The 21200-nt window shown below is 43.4% G+C and overlaps 1 protein-coding gene across 2 annotated transcripts in view; it reads left to right on the forward strand.

Moving 5' to 3' along the window:
* The window catches only part of LOC147718463 (vascular endothelial growth factor receptor kdr-like), a 537031-nt gene that overhangs the window by 197173 nt on the left and 318658 nt on the right, over nt 1-21200 (forward strand). For both annotated transcript variants that reach the window (XM_086918385.1, XM_086918386.1), the window contains exons 3-4: nt 7211-7437; nt 15994-16115. In XM_086918385.1, coding sequence (XP_086774511.1) covers nt 7211-7437; nt 15994-16115 — 349 coding nt within the window. The remainder of the gene's footprint in view (nt 1-7210; nt 7438-15993; nt 16116-21200) is intronic.

Raw genomic sequence — 21200 nt, forward strand, 5'->3', positions numbered from 1 at the left:
GCTGGCCAATAGAACAACCTATCCTGAGGGGGTGCATAGAATCGGTCTGGCACCATCCCAATGGTTATGCTGTCCACAAACGTGCAATTCCTACTGTAGGGTGGAAACTACACAACAGTACTTCACAGAGCTGTCAGAGCAGTGAGTCCCGCTCCTTTGCAATCTTCCAGCCCCTAAACCCAGCAGAGGACCAAGGAAGACTTCTAGAGGGATTTCTGTCTTCTGACCCTCACATCTACTGGAGGAGCACAATTCCAGATGGAGGGCAACCCTCAAACACCTCTTCCTCTTGCCAGGAATCAAACACGTTAATGAAGCAGAAAACAATCCAGATTACTCCTATAAAGTTTGGGGATCAATTTTGGAAATAATGTACCTGTCTTGGAAGAGTAAAACGAAAAAACAGGTAGGATGTCAGGAGGGACCCATCTCCGAAGGGGACGAGGAGACTATTAAGAATTTAAATTATTTTCTGAATTCTTAAGGCGAGGGGTGCCTCTCTGGCAGGGTCAGGTGACCTCATTTAGTAAAGAATGAAGTGCTATAATAGACCAAGAAGACAAAGTAACAGTGTAGTCATGAATGTCACAAAAACGTGTAATTCATTTACTATGACACAGTTACCCAATCAGTGACAGGGATTTTTTAGCAGACATATAATAATATTAGTTGGTTTAATGGTCCATTTGTAAAGCAATGAATAGAAGTCCCTTTAACTGAATAGTTATTTCCAACGAGAAACCCCTTTTATTGTAATGCACAGCAGAAAAAATCTGTCATATGAAAATGTATATAATGCAGAATGCCACAATTTATAGGCAGTGCCACGTTGAGTCTTATGTTGCATGACACAAATCTCTCAAAGATGTTCAACAATTACAAGTGTTTTCACCAGGGTGAAGGTACAGCTAACGCAGACAGTTTTGCAATGACGGGTAAATAACGGGGCACATAAAGTAATGCACAATCGATATTAAGTGAGGACTCTGTGCTCCCTATTAAGTTGCCCCTTCTTCTAGAGTAAGGGTGACATTAGGCCCCTGATAGTTCACTAAACATGACTTGGCGATGTTGCGATCGGCTGGTTCATAAACTATTGATAAGAATGTGTTGAGAATTATTGATGTTTTCTTATCAGGATTCAGGAACAAGACTTTGGACCTCATTATACAATGACAGAAAATGTTCTAAAAGCAAGATCTAAGCAAGATGCATGTGAGCTCCAAATCTAAAACATGGATTGAATTAAAAAAAAGTAATCGAAGATTTGGGGTTTGTATGTTTCCTGTGAAAAGGACAGAGCTACGTATATGTACAATAGATTGATTTGATTTGTGGTTTTGTAAAGCGCTCATATGCCCATGGGCGTCTTGGCGCTGAAAGAAAGGACGTGTGACTGAGTGCAGTTTGCGGAGCAAGACTATCTGGATTTAAACAGCCAAGTTTTTACTGATTTCCTGAATGACAACAGGGAGGTGCTGCTTTTGATAGCGAGAGGGAGTCGGTTCCAGTCCTTAGCAGCATGCAGTAGGAAACTTCTGCCTCCCCACCTCGCTTGTTTGAACTGGGGAACTTGTATAGGTTTTGCTTGGCTGGATCGTACTTCTTTTTTGGGAACATATGGCTTGAGGTGGGTTCTAAGGAATAGTGAACCCGAACCCTGAAGCGCTTTGTATGTAAGACATAACAACTTAAATTTAATTTGTTTCGCCAAGGGGAGCCAGTGGGGAGTGTCCAAGTGATGAGAAATGTGTTCAGATCTAGGGATATTTAATATTAACCTTGCTGCCGAGTTTTGCAGACATTGTAGTTTGGACAGATGTTGGGTCTGCAGTCCAGCATATAGCGCATTCCCGTAATCGAGCCTTGACAACGCTAATGTGGTGACTACCGTTTTACGGGAATCCATAGGGATGTAGGGCAGTAGCTTCCTAATCATTTTTAGAATAAACCACATGGTGGCTACTAGTTTATTGATTTGGGCATCAAAGGTAAGTCTGTTATCTAGCATGACGCCTAGATTTTTGACTTTCTCAACAGGCGTTGGACAATTACTGAGATTAGCCGGCCATCAATCTGGGGACCATATTTCAGTCTTTGTACGCAGTAGCATGACTTCGCTTATATCCCCATTGAGTTTTAAGCAGTTTCTCTCCATCCACAGATGTACCTGCTTCATACAGTTCTTAAACTTATCTGCAGTGTCTGAAGTGTCATCTGTAATTGAGACCACAATTTGAGTGTCATCTGCGTAAGACACCGGAAGGAAACCACATGCTCTAATGATCCCAGCTAACGGCGCTACATAAAGATTAAAAAGTGTCGGGCTCAATGACGACCCCTGTGGGACCCCACACGGGGAGCTGAAAGGTTTAGATTTAACCTCTCCCAGTTCCACTGTGAAAGTCCTGTTCTTCAGAAATGATGTCAGTAGTTTTCTTGCATCTTGGTGAACACCCGCTGTTGCCAGTCGAACCAGGAGTGTAGCAGGGTTTACCGTGTCGAAGGCCGCCGGGAGATCTAATAAGATCAAGGCGGCCTTCCCCCCGGCATCCAGTACCCTCCTGAGTTCTTCCACTGCCATCAGTAAGGCTGTTTCAATGATGTGCCCCTCGCGGAATCCGTACTGTGAAGGGTCAAGGATATCCGCTTTGTCAATAAATTGAACCAGTTGTTTGTTCAATAGTTTCTCGAGGACCTTGGCACCAAAAGGAATTCTGGCTATTGGTCTGTAATTTCCAGGTTCTGCTGGGTCTAGGTTGGGTTTTTTGAGAAGGGTGATGTTGATTTCCAAAGTGCTGGGTAAATGCCTGAATTCACTATGTGACCCATGAGCCTGACCAGTTGCTCACTAAGAAGCTCCGGAAAAAGGTGAACATTTTTTGGAGGGCAAAGGTCCACAAATGCTCCTGATTTTGTTGACATAATTACCTGATGTACTTGAATAGCTATGTGGGCCGACATCCCAGTCAGAGATCTGCAAGTTTTAGGTTTGACTCATGACTGTACTTTCTCAGCCTTTTATCAATTTACTCATGTTAAGGCTGCTAACATGAGTGTCATTGCAATGGATTATATTTCCTATTATTCGAATGCCTATAGACAATATCATTTATTTATGCTCTGTATATTAATAATCAGTAATTTCCCATGTAAGACATTCTTCTAAGAGGATTTTCAGACTTGATTGCTGATTAAATTTGTGGAATGGTGCCAATGTTATTAGCTAACAAAATAATCAATTTCCTATGGAAACCTGGTCTTTACTATCACTACACAGTGGCGACTGCCAAATGGAAGCTCATAATGAATGCAGACACTGGCATACTGAAACGTCTTTCAGAGTGTGATGCTGAAAAAGTAATGTGAATAAAAAATGTAACCCTTCAGCAGGGCAAATTAAACATGCTTGACATTATTTATATTTACTTTCTTTAAAAAAAATCATATTAAAAGTGATATTTAAGAATCACTGATAACTGATAATATGTTCTTTAAGAGGTGGTGATCCTTAACCTGTGAAAAGGGATTTTTTTCTAAACAAGTTATGACTTTTAAAGAGTCCTCTTTGTGTGGTGTAATTAACCATTATCCATTTTAATGGTTCCCTGTCCTGAAAAGTATGAGTTTGTCTTGCCATGATTTCAAACCACAGTCTCCATTTCAAAGCACATCCTACCAGCAAACATTCAACACCATGAGACATCTTGCAGAATGGATGACGGCCAAGTTTTCTTTAAAAGAGTAATTGGCCAACAAAAAGTAATGAGAAGACATTTCCATTAGCGGATCACCTGAACTTGGCCGTTCCATGCAGATTTAATGCACCAGATACAGAGGAGCCATATGACTTCAATGCAAGATTAGACATTGAGGAAAGGACAGTCAATGCCACTCAAACATTGATTGTTTTTACATTTCTTAGTTCCATAAATCAATCAGCACGGGCATAGTGTGCTTCTGCAGCCGTTTGATCGAATATCCTGCAACTACCAATCAATGCCATTTTTCGCATGCAGGTATTTACAAGTGAAAATTCTAATCTGGTTTTAACAAATGCTTCCACTAAAGAGGGATGCATCTTGGAAGGGAAAAAGTGGATTAATAAAGCACGCAGTACTCACAAGATCATTTGCATCATATTAAAGAAATTGCATCTTGGCATCCATAAATACCTGGTGCATACACTTACCATCTTTGGAAGAAAAAGAGCGATAAGAGGCCATTCATCATTATCAAAAGCTGGCATAAAGTGATCTCTCTCAGGCAACTCCCTTAGAACATGGAAGCCCCTCCCAACAAAAATACTCCTGGTTGTCTCAACAGACGGTCCAGGCACTGAAGAGAACTAATTTGGGTACAAATTACCCCCTTGTGAAAAAGCAGAATTCAGTCCCTTGCAGTGGAATTAACCAATGGCTGATCCACTGCCCCATACTGTCTGTTGTAGTGGGTGAAAGAAATGTGTGAACAACATACCATAAAAAAGAGGGCGGGCAAAATAAGTTCTATTTAAATATCATTTTATTACAATCAAAAGTTCTGGCTATCAACCAGACCTGAAAAGCACTTACTAATTCGGAATCCATTTAATATACATTACCTGGCTCTCTGCATTTGACTGACAAAACCGAATTGTATTATGTTTTCACTGTATAATACTCTCTGAACCCCACTCTGTATACGTTATTGTTGATACTTCCTTCCTAATTTTGATGTTACGCTCTAGAAAGAGCTCTGTCACTCCAATGATCCACTATACGAAAACAAAATAAAATACAAGAAGAAACAAACGTGTTGTAACAGGTTTGTTGCCACAATATAGAAATGATGATCAGTTTTAGTGTTGAACCCTTTTAATGAGTTTTGAAACACACTACACATAAAAAAGACAACAAAGTAAATAAAAACTCGGCAAATTCAATTTCATACATTTAATAATGGAATTTATTTAGGCAGACGAGAGTCTGACCAGGGGTCAATAGCAACTCCTTTGTTGGTATCTCATTTTATTGCACTTAATTGCAGATGATATATATTTCCCATTAGAATGCGCCAAAAGTTTACTACCAGATAGACAGTTTGATGATAGCATCTGCGGCCCAAACTGAGCTGAATCTCGGCTACTTTTCAACTGTTAAGTGAGTGGGAGAAGATGGATTCTTAGTTCGCTGTCGAGAAAGGTATTTTCTTCTGGGAGATTGATATAGTTTGCATTTGGGAGCAAATTTTGGACCAAAAATAACTAATCTGAGACCTTGAAAAGTGGGCAGGAGACCAAAGAGAAGACAGACTATTAAAAATATTTATCAACCCCAGGATTAGCCGAACTCCATTTTTGTTTGTGGATGAATGTATACCATAAATCTATATATATTTTTTTCTTGTATCTAGTAAAGGTCTCTGCAGAAGATGAGAGAAAGGTCGTATAAGGCAGATGTGTCTGGTTCTGCGTAGTGTGCTAGGTACTATTGCTGAAAATGGTATGCTTTTGCTAGGGTGAATCAGTTACAGCAGGTGAGTAGGTAAGAGCAGTGGGGCGATGCAGGTGTGGGGCAGGAGGGAAGTTAACAGACGATGATGAGAGAAAATAAAATAAAAGGAAAACCACTTACCTTGCGCTTGCCGCATCGCTGAATCGGCAATGCAGCGAGAGCAAGTTAAGTGGTTTTCTTTTTTTAAAAATGTTATTTTGCCTCGTCGTTGTCTTTCGAATGCCCCTCCCCCCGCCCCGGCACCACCCTCCTGCTCTTAACTGCACCGGCCGCGACTGGAATGAGTAAACTAGAATAACACACCTCGTGAACAAAATGACCTGTATACACATCATCCTTGGCAATGAAACAGAACTGGGAGGTATATTTACAAATGTCGCAGTGTGGCTCTGTGGCACATTTTGCAGCGCCATGCTGCGTCCTTTTAAAAACGTGGGGATGCGCCGTATTTACAAGAATTCGGCGCACCCCTGTGTTTTCCCTAGCGCTGGTGCTAAAAATAGCTGCCTAGCACCAACACAGACACCTGCATGCCATGGTGCAAGGGGATCTGGGCTGCAGGAAATTATTGTTTATGTGCAGGAAGGTAAACCTTCTTGCACATAACAATTGTTAAAGGCGATTTGGTCTTTCTATGTGTGCTCTAGAATGCAGCATACACAGAATGAGCAAAAATGATGAGAAATAAAGGTATTTCTCCTTGTTGCGCCAACCTAACACCTCCTTTAGCATGGCATTCATTTTTTGCTCTTCCTCAGATTTACATATCCCTGTGAATCTGGGGCAGCGTTAAAAAGCAATAGGTGTTGTGGGGGAAAACTGCGTGAACGGGTACCATATTTACAAAGCGCTGTTAAGCCAAGCAAAGTGGATTCACTTCCGTTTGTTACTATAGCTCAGGACATTGCGACATCGGAACATTGAAAGAAGTGACTTTCAGTGGCGCAATCCCCTTGTAAATATGCCTTATGGCTTTGAAGAGCAGTTTTTCAGTTCTCCACGAAGAGCAAGTGACGAGTAATCAGCACTAAGTGTGATTCAAAACCGAAGCCCCTCCCATGCAAAGTCTGTTTCAACCTTTAAGCCACAGAATATGAGGCCAGATTTGCTCTGCTTTTTAGTGGTTGGAAACACTGTGATGCAACCTCGAAAATGTTATTTTGAATGTACCAAATCCATTAGAGGTGTCACTAAAGCTTCACCAACTCGTAAAATGGGGCTGTAAATAAATATGAAATTGTAATTGATAAGAGGTGTGTTATGGGCATCCTCTCCACGTTGCTTTTCAGTTCCCCATGTGTCAATGGTCAGCGAATGGAATTACGGTCACAAACCTTTGCTAAATTACAGACTCCCAAGTTGGGGTGATAATCAAAAAAGGACAGGGGTACCCTTTGGAGGCCTTCCCATTTGTGAATTTGGATGGCTGCTTTGCAGGGAGTAGACACTCTCTGTCACTGAAGTTTTTCAAAAATGAAAACTTTTTTTAAAGCAGCCCCATTTAAGATCATCTGGCTAAATTAAAAGATAGGAGTATGTTAGAGGGCATCAGTAAAGGAAGCAGAGACCTTGCGTAGACGTGTATCACTCCGTGTCAAGGAAGAGCCGTCTTCAGTGGCCATTAGAAGAACCTATGCGCCAGTGACCCCATAGTGATAGTCATGCAGATGTGCAGATATGACCAGATGCTCACGTCTTTGCTGTTTTTTCAACAGGGGATCTTCCCACCTGGTATGGGCTTGGGGCGATGGGCGCAGTCCAGTCGGACCTCGATTCCACGTGGTTGAGCACAGATGTCCAGGGCCGGCTCACCACCACCTCACCTGCAGTCGTCTGACTTTAAACACAACCGTGGTTCAGGACACCGGCTACCTCAGCTGCCTTTACGACAATGCGACGGCCGAGAAGGGTCTCTTGGCCAAGATCTACGTGTTTGTGAAAGGTAAGGGCTTCCTTGGCTGCGATTGTTTAAAAAAATATATATATATTTAAGACCCTCACTTTACCCACTTGCCCAACCACACTGCTGACTTCAGATTGTCAAAACACTCATTGGCAGATTAAAGTAAGGGGCAGTCGCATCACAACAGTGTGTCACATTCTCAATGTGACCCTCTTCTGTGCCCTCCCAGTTTTATTGAACTCACCTGGAGGTGCACCTAAAATTAGATTCCACCACAGCAGAGCAAGGGCAAGTGGCTTAAAAATGTTGGTGCAGATGTGTTACAAAATTGCCCAATACAGTTCAGCACTCCAAGCTGCTGCCCTACACTGCATACTGGATGCGGCGGGGGACATGGGGAGGAGGGCGCAGTGCAGAGCCACCCCCTGCGTTCAGGCCCAAACAGGCTGCGTAGCGCCATGCACGCAACATCGCAATGTCTAGTATAGGTTTTGTAGGAGAATCCTTCCAGTACAAAGGATACTTCCAATACAAATGTATGCATTTTTTTAAAAAAACATTTAACACATTGATTGTGTGTTGCACACTGCAGCACATATGCAGCGAGTGGAATGTTAGCAAACATTCAAAATTTCTCCAGCGTTTCATCTGCTTCAAGGAGAACTTAATTTTTGACACAAAGCCAGGTCCGACAATGTTTGTAGATCTAGCTCTGCTTTTGCGTTTAAACCACGGATAACCTTAGACCGCCAAACATCACCCATGACGCAAACAGCTATTTGCGCTATTTTAGGGGCAACTTTCCAACTCAAAAATCGGTTTTCACTTGAAAGTGAATACTTTATCAACACTTTGAGACACTTTGCACCACATTTGCGGGGCAAAGTCATGATAGATTGGCTCCTTGTTTCTTTGTGGACAAAGGAAATACATGGCACTCAGTGGCAGGTACTGTGAACCTTTCTCATGGAGAGAGGGGACATGAAACATGGTATCCAGCATGTGTTTTAGAAAAGTAGTAAATCAAACTAATCTATCAATTAGAAACAGAATTGAATACTTCAATGAGTCAATTACTTAAAAGTGACTCAAAGAAAGGAGAGTCAATAAGTTGAGAGGTACTCGTGGTCCCACATCTCAGAATCCTAAAGTGTCTGCACACAGTATGCAACCATCCTTCTTTTCCAACTTTTGCTCTGATTAACATAAATGTTGGCCCTGTGCATAAGGATCCTGTAATAGCAGGTTAGCTGTCACAGTGTGGCTTCTTTGAAAACATGTGCATTCCCTTTGTAGTCGGTTAAAAGTGACAAGTTTTCAAGTTCACCTTTCACTTCATCTAACATAGCCTCCTTCCTGCCTGCATATTGGGGCCAATTCACAGAGGCATATAAAGGTATCTAAAAGAGCAAGACCCAAAACATCTAAAGCATGAATAGAATGGACATATTCAGGTAATATTCATATACGATAAATGCAAATAGAAAGGACTGGACCCTTTTTGCACTTTTAGTTGGGCATTTTGGGGCCCATTCACAGAGGCATGTAAGAGCACACCAAATTGCACTACTTGACAAGTTCATAAATGCTTTTATCAATCAATCTAATTGTGTTTAAGTTCTGATGAAAACTGGCCTATGTCATTGGTCCACCCAGGGAGTTAATCAGATTTCAATGAGGGCAGCCTCATCCCACCTTGTGTAGCTTGTTCTGCCTGCCTTTCCTTTCAATTTGAATATATATCCAAAAATAATAAAAATATGCCACCAATTAAAATAAATGGCAAACAAGTGTTGCATTAAAATCTGTGTAAAAGCATAAACAGTGAAAAAGCTTGAAAATGTTTCTTCTTCTCTTCTGTAAAAGGCTTTTGGACTTTGCCAGATTTATATTAATTTTGTAGAAAGCTGAAGACTTGGCTACCAGACCAATATCTTTAAACTATTATGTGCACCTACAAAAGACTAATACATTTAGCATCAACGGAGCATGTGGGTGAATGTAATGCTGCATGAGTGTTACCAAATAGAATGACATAAGGGAGGCAACCCGGGCTCATGACATGAAGCACCCAGAGCACCCAAAGCGATTATTCTCTTCCTGATCCTCTCAGACCCTGTTTGTGGGAGCCATAGGGTGGGCAGAGCCTGCAGGGCCACACATATGGTGGTTGTGGTCAGTTGCCTCTGGTATCATGGCTCAATCCTACTACGGCTGTCCAAAGGTTTCTCATGGAGGTAGTGTGGAGGGAAGAGAGACTCAGAATTCAAACAGTCAAACAACAGACACAGCACTTCACGGTCCAGCGCAGCGCATGGCGTAAAAAAAAGATAAGGGCTTTAACGTCGCAGTAAAAGGAAATATTCCACACATAAATGGGCATTCAGCTACATGGTGCTCCAGTTCTGTTTATGGGTTCTAGACAAGTCCCACACAGTCTATTGTGTTCCTATCCAGCTCCTATGATTCCCCTAATAATACATGGTGCCTTAACAGAGATAAAAATGTGCATGCAATAATAGAGCACAGGTGTAAGCTCTGCTCCACTGCCTCATTTGTAAAATAATAAGTGCCAGGGTCCTGGCCAGGCGGTCACTGCAGCTTGCACCACTCACTGCCCTGTGATCGCTGCCAATGACGGCACCAAAACAACTACTAACCATCTCTCTCGCCTGCAAGCGAGTCAGTTCAGATTATTCCAGGTCAGCAAAGCTAAAAGAATGGCTGGGGAGGCAAGTATTATTTATTTTCAATGTATATTGTATTCATAAACAACCGTTGTTCTGCTCATCTCTAAAATAGATGAGCATCACTACCATATGGCAAACTGTCATAAGTGTGGTGTTGAAAATTAAGTGCCGGTGCCAAGCACCGGAAACCAATTAAGTGCTGTGCTGAGCACCGGAAACCAATTAAGTGCTGTGCTGAGCACCGGAAACAACAGGCTCAAATTAAGCACTATCAGATTGTGCAAATGGCCACCATGTTCCCTGGGATGCGGCTTGGTGCACAGATCAGTGGTTCACTCTTCACAGTCGCACTGTCAGTATTGTCACCAGCGGTGTAGGGTCACGTCTCACTCGGGTCCCTGGGAATGAACAGCATGGCAGACCTGATGCTGCAGGAATCCTGGTTGACACGCTGTTGTCAGGTTTTTAGATACTTTCTGCAGGTTGCCACAGGAACCATTTAAGGAGACCTGTTGATTCCTCACAGTTTCAGATGGCACTGGTTTCACTTCCAGTGCAAGTGAGGTCTTTTGGGTGCTCCACTCCCTAGGAACATGGTTGGGCTTGTCCTCCTGGACAGTAGCATCTCCTGCAGGGCTCCTGGGAAGCCTTTTCCCCTGCAGAGTCAAGCCCTCTCCTCTCTCTTGCAGGCTGGCAGGCTGCTAGGCACAACCACACCCTTCAAGTGCTGTCCCCTCACCTCTGGGAGACTGGCTGTCATTCAGACATGAGTCCTGGTTCACACGCAACACTTTGAGCACTCTGTCGAAGAATCCCTTTGTAGGTCAAGAACTTGGAACTGTAACAAACTTGGATGATTTTGATTCCACTATTATACTCACGGAAGGGTGGTCCTCTGCCTAATGTTCTAGAACCAGTTTAGGCTGGTTCTCGTTCAGGTTTCATTTTCTGGCTGCAGTGCAGGTGCAGCCTTTGTGCAGAGTGATGGCTCTCACATCAAGTAGTGGTGATGCTGGCACCAAGCAGGAGTGTGCCACATCATTGACACAAAGAAGAGTGAAGAATGCACCTGGTATTCCTCAGTATTCCTGAAGTAGCAATCAAAGAAAGACCAAAGGGTAGAGGTAGGCCCTACCTAGAAACCTCACAGCTCTTAACAGCAGAATCTGCTGCTTCACTCTTCCTCTCAACCATCCAACAAACACCTGAACTCAGGAAGGACTTTTAGTGGTATCTTGCCGTGTCAAGGTCTCCTTCCTTCAGCTCTAGGAATGCAGGTAATACACTTCCACTGTGTGGGGACGCTCTGTCCCATCCTCCATCAAACCACTGGCCATCCAAAACTGATCTCACTGGTCACAGCAGTCATTCTCTTATCCCAACATGGCGTCCTGCTTCCCTCCACACGTTACATGCATTCACTCAACACACACAGAGGTACCCAGTGGAAGCCTCTGGGTGTCACATCTAAGTGGAACTTTACACGAGAAGGGCTGGTAGCTCACACTCCTCCTGTAACACAGAAAAGATCTGTTAAGTAGCAATAATTTACAAGAATAGGTATGCTGGCTCCACCACAACATGAAATGCAGCCTCTTGAGAGTGAAAAGGGCACAAGTTCTGGACCTTGGGCTCACTACTGACAAGCCCAGGCCTCAGCATGCATGGTAGATCAGCATGCTAGCTCGTCCAACAAAAACCAGGATACCACTGCCATATGTAGTCGAGTTCCTTAAGGCTGGGGTGTAAGTTTACCATGCATGGGACATTCCCATCTCAATCCATTCTATGTTAGAAAACTCAATTTGTTACAATCATTCATGGGTGCCTTTTTAGACAGCGCAGTGTTCTTTTTTCCTGAGCTTTCCCACAGTAGGGGCCTTCTGCCGATGGGATAGACGAGTACTTCATCCTTACACAGAGGCGGCCAAGATAAGAGCCTTTCTGTGGTCACTCACGCACACCGTCGGAGCACTTCCTATACAAGAGCTCAACAGGTACACCAACCACTCCCCCTCCAATGCTCTCGCATACTACGCATCCAAGAATGTTCTTTGGCTTCATATAGAGGTATGAAACGCTCTATAACCACTTCAGTACTTCACATGGCCTGATCTGAGGGGAGGTAGCCCAACAGGGCATCTGCTTCCGAGAGATCTCTTCAGATCCTTTGTGCTTTGAGAACTTAATGTTGCACCCAGTTGAAATGATAAGATCAGCGTAACCTATACCAGCCAAATATTCACTAAGCCTCAGGATTTGGTAGAAGGAATGCTTTAAAAATTAGAACCAGGGGGGGGGGGGGGGGGGGGCAGTCATGCACTTAGAGCACTACACATTGCTGTACTACAAACTGCAATATTGAAGGTTATATGTTAAACATGCACATGAAGATGAAGAAAATGTAATATGCAATAATGATCTTATTACTCTACTCTTATATTGTGTCACATCAGATGTCCCCAGCCAAATGCAAAACGTGGTTCGGCTGAGAGGAAGAAGATGTAAACACAGTCCTGCGGGGGATATGTGGGTTTGCTTTGAAGCCGTGGGTGAGCGGAAGCTGGAAATCAACAAAATGCGGCGCTTTTTAACACAGGAAGCGAAAGGGTCAGACTCGACGGGCCAGGCAGTATTTATCCACTGACAGGTTCTGCTACCGTGTAACTCAGTCAGAAGAGGAAAGAGAGCCCTACGTCAGCTGTGAAACGTCTGCTTCCCATGAAGCCGTTCAACCCGGAAGTGAAGGGCAGGCGAAGAACGTTACCTCAGGCTGGTGAACTTACAACCCCCAGGCATGCTACCTGTGGCATACATGCCAACATCATAGAAGGGGAAAGTGGGAGATTTTTTAAAAATAATTGGGAGAATGTATTTCTCCCATTGACTTCTATTGAGGCCTGAATACGATCTATTGTCATGTACTGGGAACGAATGAAAAGATTAGTTGTTTTCATCTTACCATCAGGAGCACGGAGGAAGTGCAATGGCAGGCATAGAAAGCGTGACAAAAAATGTGTGCACTGGCCTGCAGGAGCGGGTTACAAGCACCGTATTCTCTGAATCACACAAGACCAGTTCCTGTCTGCAAAAGCCTGCCGAGCATCGGGTTTTGCATATAGGAATCAGGAGACGGTAGACTAGCCTTGAAATCAGTAGTCTCCCACCTGAATCGGGAGGGTTGGCATGTATGCCTGTGGTATTGTATTGGCATTTATATAGCGCTTTCCACACCATTGCATGGCCTAGAGCGCTTTCTCGAGAGACGTGTGAGAGGCTACTCTGTATGTATTATTTATGTTAGGTTACATACCCCTGGCAGGTCAACAGGAGCACTCCTCCGTTTTCAGGGCACCCAGTGGTTGAACATGTGTTGGTCACCATTGCTCCATGTGAGACAACATTGGGTGTCAGGGGCAAGCTTGTAAACAGGCTGCAGCGTAGGGTTATACTATTGCATAAGTGGTTGTGTTGCAGAAGGGTGTAAGATATATATGCAGCCACTTACCATAGATACATTGATATTTTGACCTATGGGGTGTCGTAGTGGTGCTGTTGCGTTCAGGCGTGCAACGCCCATTGGGCTAAAAGGGCTTCAGCCCCCCACGCCCCCTGCCCCCCCTATTCCCCCCATCGTGTGTGGCAGCCCAGGCTGAGACAGCTTCCCGGGCACACACAACCTGAGTACTTCACAGGTCTTTAAAAGACCATTTGCCTGTAAATGAGGCTTTGTTGTTTTTCCACCCCTTCATAGAGCCCCTGCATCTCCACTCTGCCTATTGCTGGAAGAATTAGGCCCCCAGAAATGTTTTCTTGCCCCCCACCCCCAAATGTGGCTCTAGTTGCGCCTCTGGCTGTGTTCCACAGATCATGTTATTGGTATGCATAAATCTTGCCCTTGAGCAGACCACCCCCACCATTTTTCAAGTTTTATATAGCACAAACCTGATCCAAAGGCCTCAGCACAGTTTACACAAGCACCAAATTACACTACCCAAGGTCACATTTATGTTTTCTTAGGCACAAGCAGAACAAGTGACTTGCTCAGAATCACACTTCTGAAGTCAGCAGCTCTGTTGGTTAGGCCACACCTCCCAGGGCCAGCTTTTGGCATGGGATAGCAGGGCTCAGGCCCCATGGGCGAATCTTCAGAGTGGTGCAGGAAGCCATCTCCACAAGGTCAAGCACACAGCAACGCCCCTCTGACGGGACTGCCGTGGGAAGGATCCACGATTTGTGGCCAAAATCTCCTTGGCAGGGAACCTGTAGTTACACCCGGATAGAAGCCGGTCCGCACCCACGGGGCTTCTACCCAGAGAAGCCCATGAAGCCCGAAATTTGTGCGCTTCATGTTTTTGTCCTGGAATCAAGGAGAAGAACACTTTTTATTAAATCACAAGTTTGTGATTTATACACCACAAAATCTAGGGATGGGTACAGCTTAGCGTATGTATACCACCCAGATTTCTGCACTCTGGTCCTGACGAAAACCTCATAATAACACATAGGTTGAAACATGTAGACCATTTTAACATAAACTTTTCATCTTAATAGACGACTTTATTGACACCAAAAGCCTACCTAACCAGGCAAGGGTGTCCCATACTTTATTTTAACATTGCCCAATCACTCCAGAATAAATAACCTTGAGTGAGTATTATTGGCCAACTTTTAACCACACTTGTTCTAAGTCTAATTGCACATATAAAAAACTACAAAACCAGCTCCACTGTAGTCGGGTGTCGCAGCACACCCAGATGGCACTCGGCTGTCTGGGTGGGACCCCGATGACGAAGCATGTCACCAACTAGATTGGTGAGTGAGGGGTTCTCTAAGGACAAAGGTTGTCCCAAATCTGGGGTATAATCTATGCACCTTATAAAACAGAGGTTGTAACGAACCTCAAGGGGATACTCCTCTTTTTGTTGTGTTATATCTAGGTCAGGGGACCAGGAGTTCCTTCCACACCTACATGGTGAAATACCCTTTCTCTCTCCTTTGTTGATTTAGATTAAGTGATTTGCCCAGAATCACAGACTGTTGTGCTGACGGCAAGACTCAAATCTAGATCTCCATCTCCTGAGTCTGCAGCTCTGGCCTCTGCACCACATCCTCGCCTTCAAACTGATACTGCTTAGTAAAGATAGTGTGATACAACACGACTGCTGGTCACTGGCAGCTAAACAGGGTCCCACCCTGTGCCCTAAATGTCATCCAGTAAAGTTGGTAACTTTTAAGGTGAAGACCTACACCAAAGCCCACTTAGTGCCTCACCTGGAAACATCAGGATCTTGGATACTCTGACGCTTCCTTGAGTTCTGTGCTTCATATTTGAAGGAAAGGGCCACGGTCCAAACCTTGGGACCGCGGGTGAGTGGTCTGTTCTCCAGGTGAGAGCCCAGTGCTGTCATGGTCTTCCTGAAGAGCGCTCATCCTCTCTTCTACCCCCAAACACAACAATTCAACAAAGGCTGCCGCCATAGAGCAAACACTCACCTAACCGCTCTCTCTGTTAAACAGTACAGTCTGCAAGATAAGGTTGTACAACATTTGTCAGCCCACCCTGAAGTAAGAATCACACAAAAATGATGAAGTTTCAGGCTCCAAGCAAATATGGTCATCTGAACTATTGCTATGGTTAAAGATCCCAAACCCTCTTCTGAGTCTATTTTCCTTATTTATAGGACAATATTAGAGAAAAACAGTGTTTTGCAACTTAAGAGCTATTGCTTCTGAAGTTCATAAGAGGGACAATTTGATGCAGAGGGATCCACTCTACTTTCTCTATCTGTTCAGCATTTAACATGAGTAGAGGGTTTGCATTGTGTCTCCAGGTTGTTTATTGCATTTGTTTGGTCTTGAAAGTATTTTTTACGTGGACTATATTGTTCTGTTTTATCTGTAGACATGGCTCAGCCTTTTGTGAATCCAGTTGAAATTGTTGCATCCGCCTACATGTACACCGACGAGGAGCTTGTGGTACCATGCCGTGTGTCTTCTCCAGAATTTAGGGTCTCCTTGTCACTGGTAAGTGGAAACTTGGGGATGATCCTTACCCTTTGGCTGTCATGCATGTTATGTGAGAATAACCCATTACCCTGTACAGTTTCTTTTTAATAGTTGAAGTTTAGTTATCTGGCCAAAGGAACTTCCTGTATTTTCAATGGAACTTCCTGCTGCGTGGCCTCTGAGAGCTTCCACCACCTCTGGACGCATGCCCAGGAAGGAGTGTCAAAGAAGCCATCATGTCTCCTCTCCTCAAGGAGACTTCCCTTGTCCACCAGACTATTGCCAACTACCGCCCATCACTGCCCACGCTTGCAAATCAAACATCCTTGAAAAATATCTATGCTTCCAGCTTTTGCGACTCTTATCACTTCCTTCCCCAGCCTGGTTTCTGCCTGAAATGGTTAGACATCGAAATATCAAGGTAGAAATCTCTATGGCCTCAAATATTGTGCACTCATTATCAAGAGACAAAATATCAAAAGGTAAATATAGATTATACCAAACTCCACATATGTGTACCTTGATGGTATATATGTATGTATGTATGTATGTATATATATATATATATATATTCACTGAAAAAACCATAGGTTAGAGACCATATATAGTTAGCTGAACATTTTATTGATATAAAACCAATGAAATTCCATATATAGTTAGTTGCACTAACTATATATTTCGCGCATCCGCAATCCAATGCTGATGATGTCACATATTACATCATTCATGACATGGTCAGTGACATCACTGATGACATCACTGATGACATCTCAAATGACATCACTGATGACATCACTGATGACAACATCCAGTGACTGTATGTTTCTGTAAAGTTAAAATATGTCTTACATATTGAAGAATGAGTGGATGTATAAGTGTCTGGATGAAGGATTTAGTAGGTGCATGACTGACTGTATGAGTGAGTGATTAAATGTGTCTCACTGAGTGCATGGGTTAGTGACTAAACTGTCTTAATTTGTGCATCATTATGTCTGTTGTTCTGTAAACTGCTGCATGTGTTGATCAGTAGCTATATGAGTAACTATATGGGTTATTGATTGGTTGCCCAAGTATTTGTATGGGAGACTGAGTGTGTGAGTGGGTCGCTGGGAGGTGTATAACTCTGTGCATAGATGTGTGAGCAGTTGATTCACTAGATGTATGGGTTCAAAAGTGCATGTGGAAACAGCTTTATGGGCGGTTGACTGTGTGCATGAGTGTATTGGTGAGTGAATGGATATCTCAGTGCTACATGTCAAAGTAAGTACATATGTAAAACACAGTACATGTGAGAGTTGACATATATAAATAACTGTGCTTAAGAGCCAGTGAATGTGTGAGTGGCTGTATGGATCATTGTGAACTTGTATCAGGGATTGGATAAGAGAGTAAATATGTGTTAGTATATGTTTAAATAAGTAAGGTGTGTATAACTGTATAGTTGAGGAAATGGAGGTGTGATTGATTCTTTGCATGACTGACTAGGTGTGTGAGTAACTCCATGGATGAGTGACAGTCTGTGAGTGTCTGTTTACACTGAGTGTATCTAAGGTTATATTAGAGTCTGAAGAGGTTCATTGTATAATCACATGAATGATGTCATCAGTGATATGATCAGTAATGTCAAATGAGATGCCATCAGTGATGTCATCAGTGATGTCATTTGAGATGTCATCAGTGATGTCATCAGTGATGTCATTTGAGATGTCATTTGAGATGTCATCAGTGATGTCACTGACCATGTCATGAATGATGTAATATGTGACATCATCAGCATTGGATTGCAGATGCGCGAAATATATAGTTAGTGCAACTAACTATATATGGAATTTCATTGGTTTTATATCAATAAAATGTCCAGCTAACTATATATGGTCTCTAACCTATGGTTTTTTCAGTGAATTTTCAAGGTTTTGTAAATGCAAATTCCTAACTATATATGGTCTATAACCTATGGTTTTTTCAGTGCATTTCATTGGTTTTTTATAAGCTAATATCTATAGCTGTAAAATATATTCTTTATTACGTGACGTATCACGTAGCCACGTGAGACGCCTCATGACGCGTCGCATAACCGTGACGTATCGGCTCTGCAGCGCAAACAAAACCCGTAACGTAAGCGCGCCGGAGCACGCTTACAGATATTTATATTTTTTTTAACCTTAATTAGACAAAATCCACACGTGCACATATCTTGAGGCCTTGCAAAGGCACATCAAACAAACAGTCCCTACAATTTTGCCAAGTTTGGTGGAAATCTATTCCCTTAAATTTTATTTTACTGTTTCTCTTGGTTTCCCCCTTGTTACGCTTACCGGAACGCTACCTGGTACGCGAACCGGACGCTCCAAAAAACACAAGATGGCGGACTCCTGTTACGCTGGCGGTTAGCTGCCCGGTTCCCGTACCGGGAAACGCCTCTACCGCGAAAAATCGCAAACATTTATTTTTTTATTTTTTTGCCCCGTGGGGCACTTTAATAGCCCCCTCATCAATCCTATGGGGTCAGGAGGGGTCTACCTTACCCCCTTTCCTTCATTTACACCTTTGTTTTTTCAACCTCTTGTCTCTCAATCCTACCGAGAGACAAGATGGCGGCCGATCCGGACTGTTTACAATGTTGACATCCAATCAGCTTCTCCTCAGACTCCCGTTACGCTGCCGGTTAGCTGCCTGGTTAGCTTCCCAGTTAGCTGCCCGGTTCGCGTACCGGGAGGCGCCTCTACGGCAAAAAATCGCAAAAAAAATTTTCTTTTATTTTTTGCCCCGCGGGGCACTTTAATATCCCCCTCATCAATCCCAGGGGGTCAGGAGGGGTCTACCTTGCCCCCTTTCCTTCATTTCCCCCTTCGTTTTTCTCCACCTCTTGTCTCTCGATCCTACTGAGAGACAAGATGGTGGCCGTTCCGGACTGTTTAGAATGTTGACAGACACCGGAGAGCCAATCAGCTTCGCTTCGCGAAGTTCCGTTACGCGTCAGGTACGCAAACCGGGGCGCTAACCGGAGCGCTGTCACAGATATATCTGTTTTTTAAAACAATAATTTCTCAAAATCCACTGGAGCACATATATTGAGACATAGCAAAGGCACGTCGGGCAAACCATATCTACAATTTTGCCAAGTTTCGTGTAAATCCATTCAGCCGTTCGAGCTAAAAGTGATTCCAAACGCCCTATGGAAAAATGAATGGGAAAAACGCGTTTTGGGACCACCCTTTTTTCTCAGCCCCCCCTTGACGAAACCCCCCCAAATTTTCAGGGGCTGCTCGGAAACAAAATGGGCCATTGTCCTGAAAATTTCAGCCAATTCCGTCCACAAACGCCAAAGTTATTCGACATAGAATTTTCAGAAATCCCATAGGAAAGAAATCCTAACTATATATACCTACTGGCGACTGCCAGTAGGTAATATATATATATATATATATATATATATATATATATATATATATATATATATATATATATATATATATATATATATATATATATATATATATATATATCTTTACGGTCATGTGGAGATAAGAATAGTAAATCTATACTTCCTCTTTATGCACTTATATTTCGATACTCTGTAAACGATATTAGTATAGCCTGATATTTCAAGCCTCGATATTCCTTAATACAATCACTGAAATGTCTTATTCTAGGAGAACACCTTTGCTTTCTTTAGAACAATTGCCTAGTCTTTCCTTATATCCTTTGACCTCTCACCAAATCCAATATCTTTTTGTACGATAGCTTTAAGGGACCCTTTGAAGGTCCAGTGGTTTAGGACTTTCCTCTCTGGGAAACACTGCACAAAACGTTGCCCCTTACCCTAAAACCCCTCTTCGATTACATGTTCCCTGGTCCCTTCTAAAAGACTGATTTGACCCATCTCAATACACTTCTTCATGGACTGTTTTTCAACTTCTATGTGAAAGACACACACATTTGCCTCTGTCTCTCAGCCCCCAGGAAGAATCCAGCCCTTTGCCGCTGGTCTGTATCTCCTACACTGCCCATAGGGACTTCGTGTCAATACCCTAGAAGAACACCCTGGAATGAAAGCAACAGCGCCCAGTTACTCTTTAGGGTAGATGTAAGCCTGAGCAACTGGGGCTTGCCTAGTACTACTCCGCCTCTAGGCGTGAGTTCTTTTCCTGGGCAATGGGGTCCAGAGGTGGGATGAACCCCTACAAAATGTGACCACCATCTCTGCCCATTCTTAAGGCTGCCCACACTGCCCATGTCTATAGGATCAATCACAATTTCTGCCCATTTCTGATCTTTTCTGCTGACTTGGAAGGTTTCCTTCACACTGCCCATGCATAAGGAATCCATCACCCCATTTGCTCATTACTAAGCATACCCCCACACTGTCTATGTCTATAAGATCAATGCATTTTCTGCTCATTTCATGACCCTTTGTATTCCTTCCTAAGGTCCACGTATGGGATCAATGATCCTCTTGGCCCATTACTAAGGATACCCCCACACTGCCTATGTCTATTGGCTAAAGGCCTTCACTGCCTATTCCTTCACACTGTCTGTCCATTCGTAACGTCCATCCACACACTCCATGTCTACTGGATGAGTGACCTTCTCTACCCATTCCTTGACCCCCTATGCACCATTCTTAGGGTCTGTTCATACTGCCCAAGTCTGCAGAATCACTGACTCCTCCTGCTGCATGACAGCTCTAGAATGGCCCTGGTGCTCGGCGACCTTTCCATGTGCACAGATCTTTTCATCGGACCTCTAGTCTAAAGTCTCAGATGGTTAGTCTGGTGGCCAGAAAAGCATTGGCTCTGGCTTTGAGATCAGCCTACAGGGCCTTCTTGGTGCTTTGCTTCTGGATCAGACAACCAAGGAAGAGGGGTTTCTGCCCGACTGCTTCTTCCATGAAATATTCAAATTCTCACTAGCAGATGGGAGTCTCTGCGGTCTGTCACCAGACACGACTAATGTTCACCTTCAAGCTGTTCCAATAAGGGTTTGGGTGCTCCCATTATATTTGCCTGTGGGCTTTTTGGTCACATATAGATGGCACCGGGCTGTTAACAGCTTCACGGTTGCTACCAGGACTCTTTTTGGAGTGCCCTCTAGAATGAAGCT

This window comes from Lissotriton vulgaris, chromosome 4_1 (genome assembly GCF_964263255.1).
Source record: "Lissotriton vulgaris chromosome 4_1, aLisVul1.2, whole genome shotgun sequence".
NCBI lineage: Eukaryota > Metazoa > Chordata > Amphibia > Caudata > Salamandridae > Lissotriton > Lissotriton vulgaris.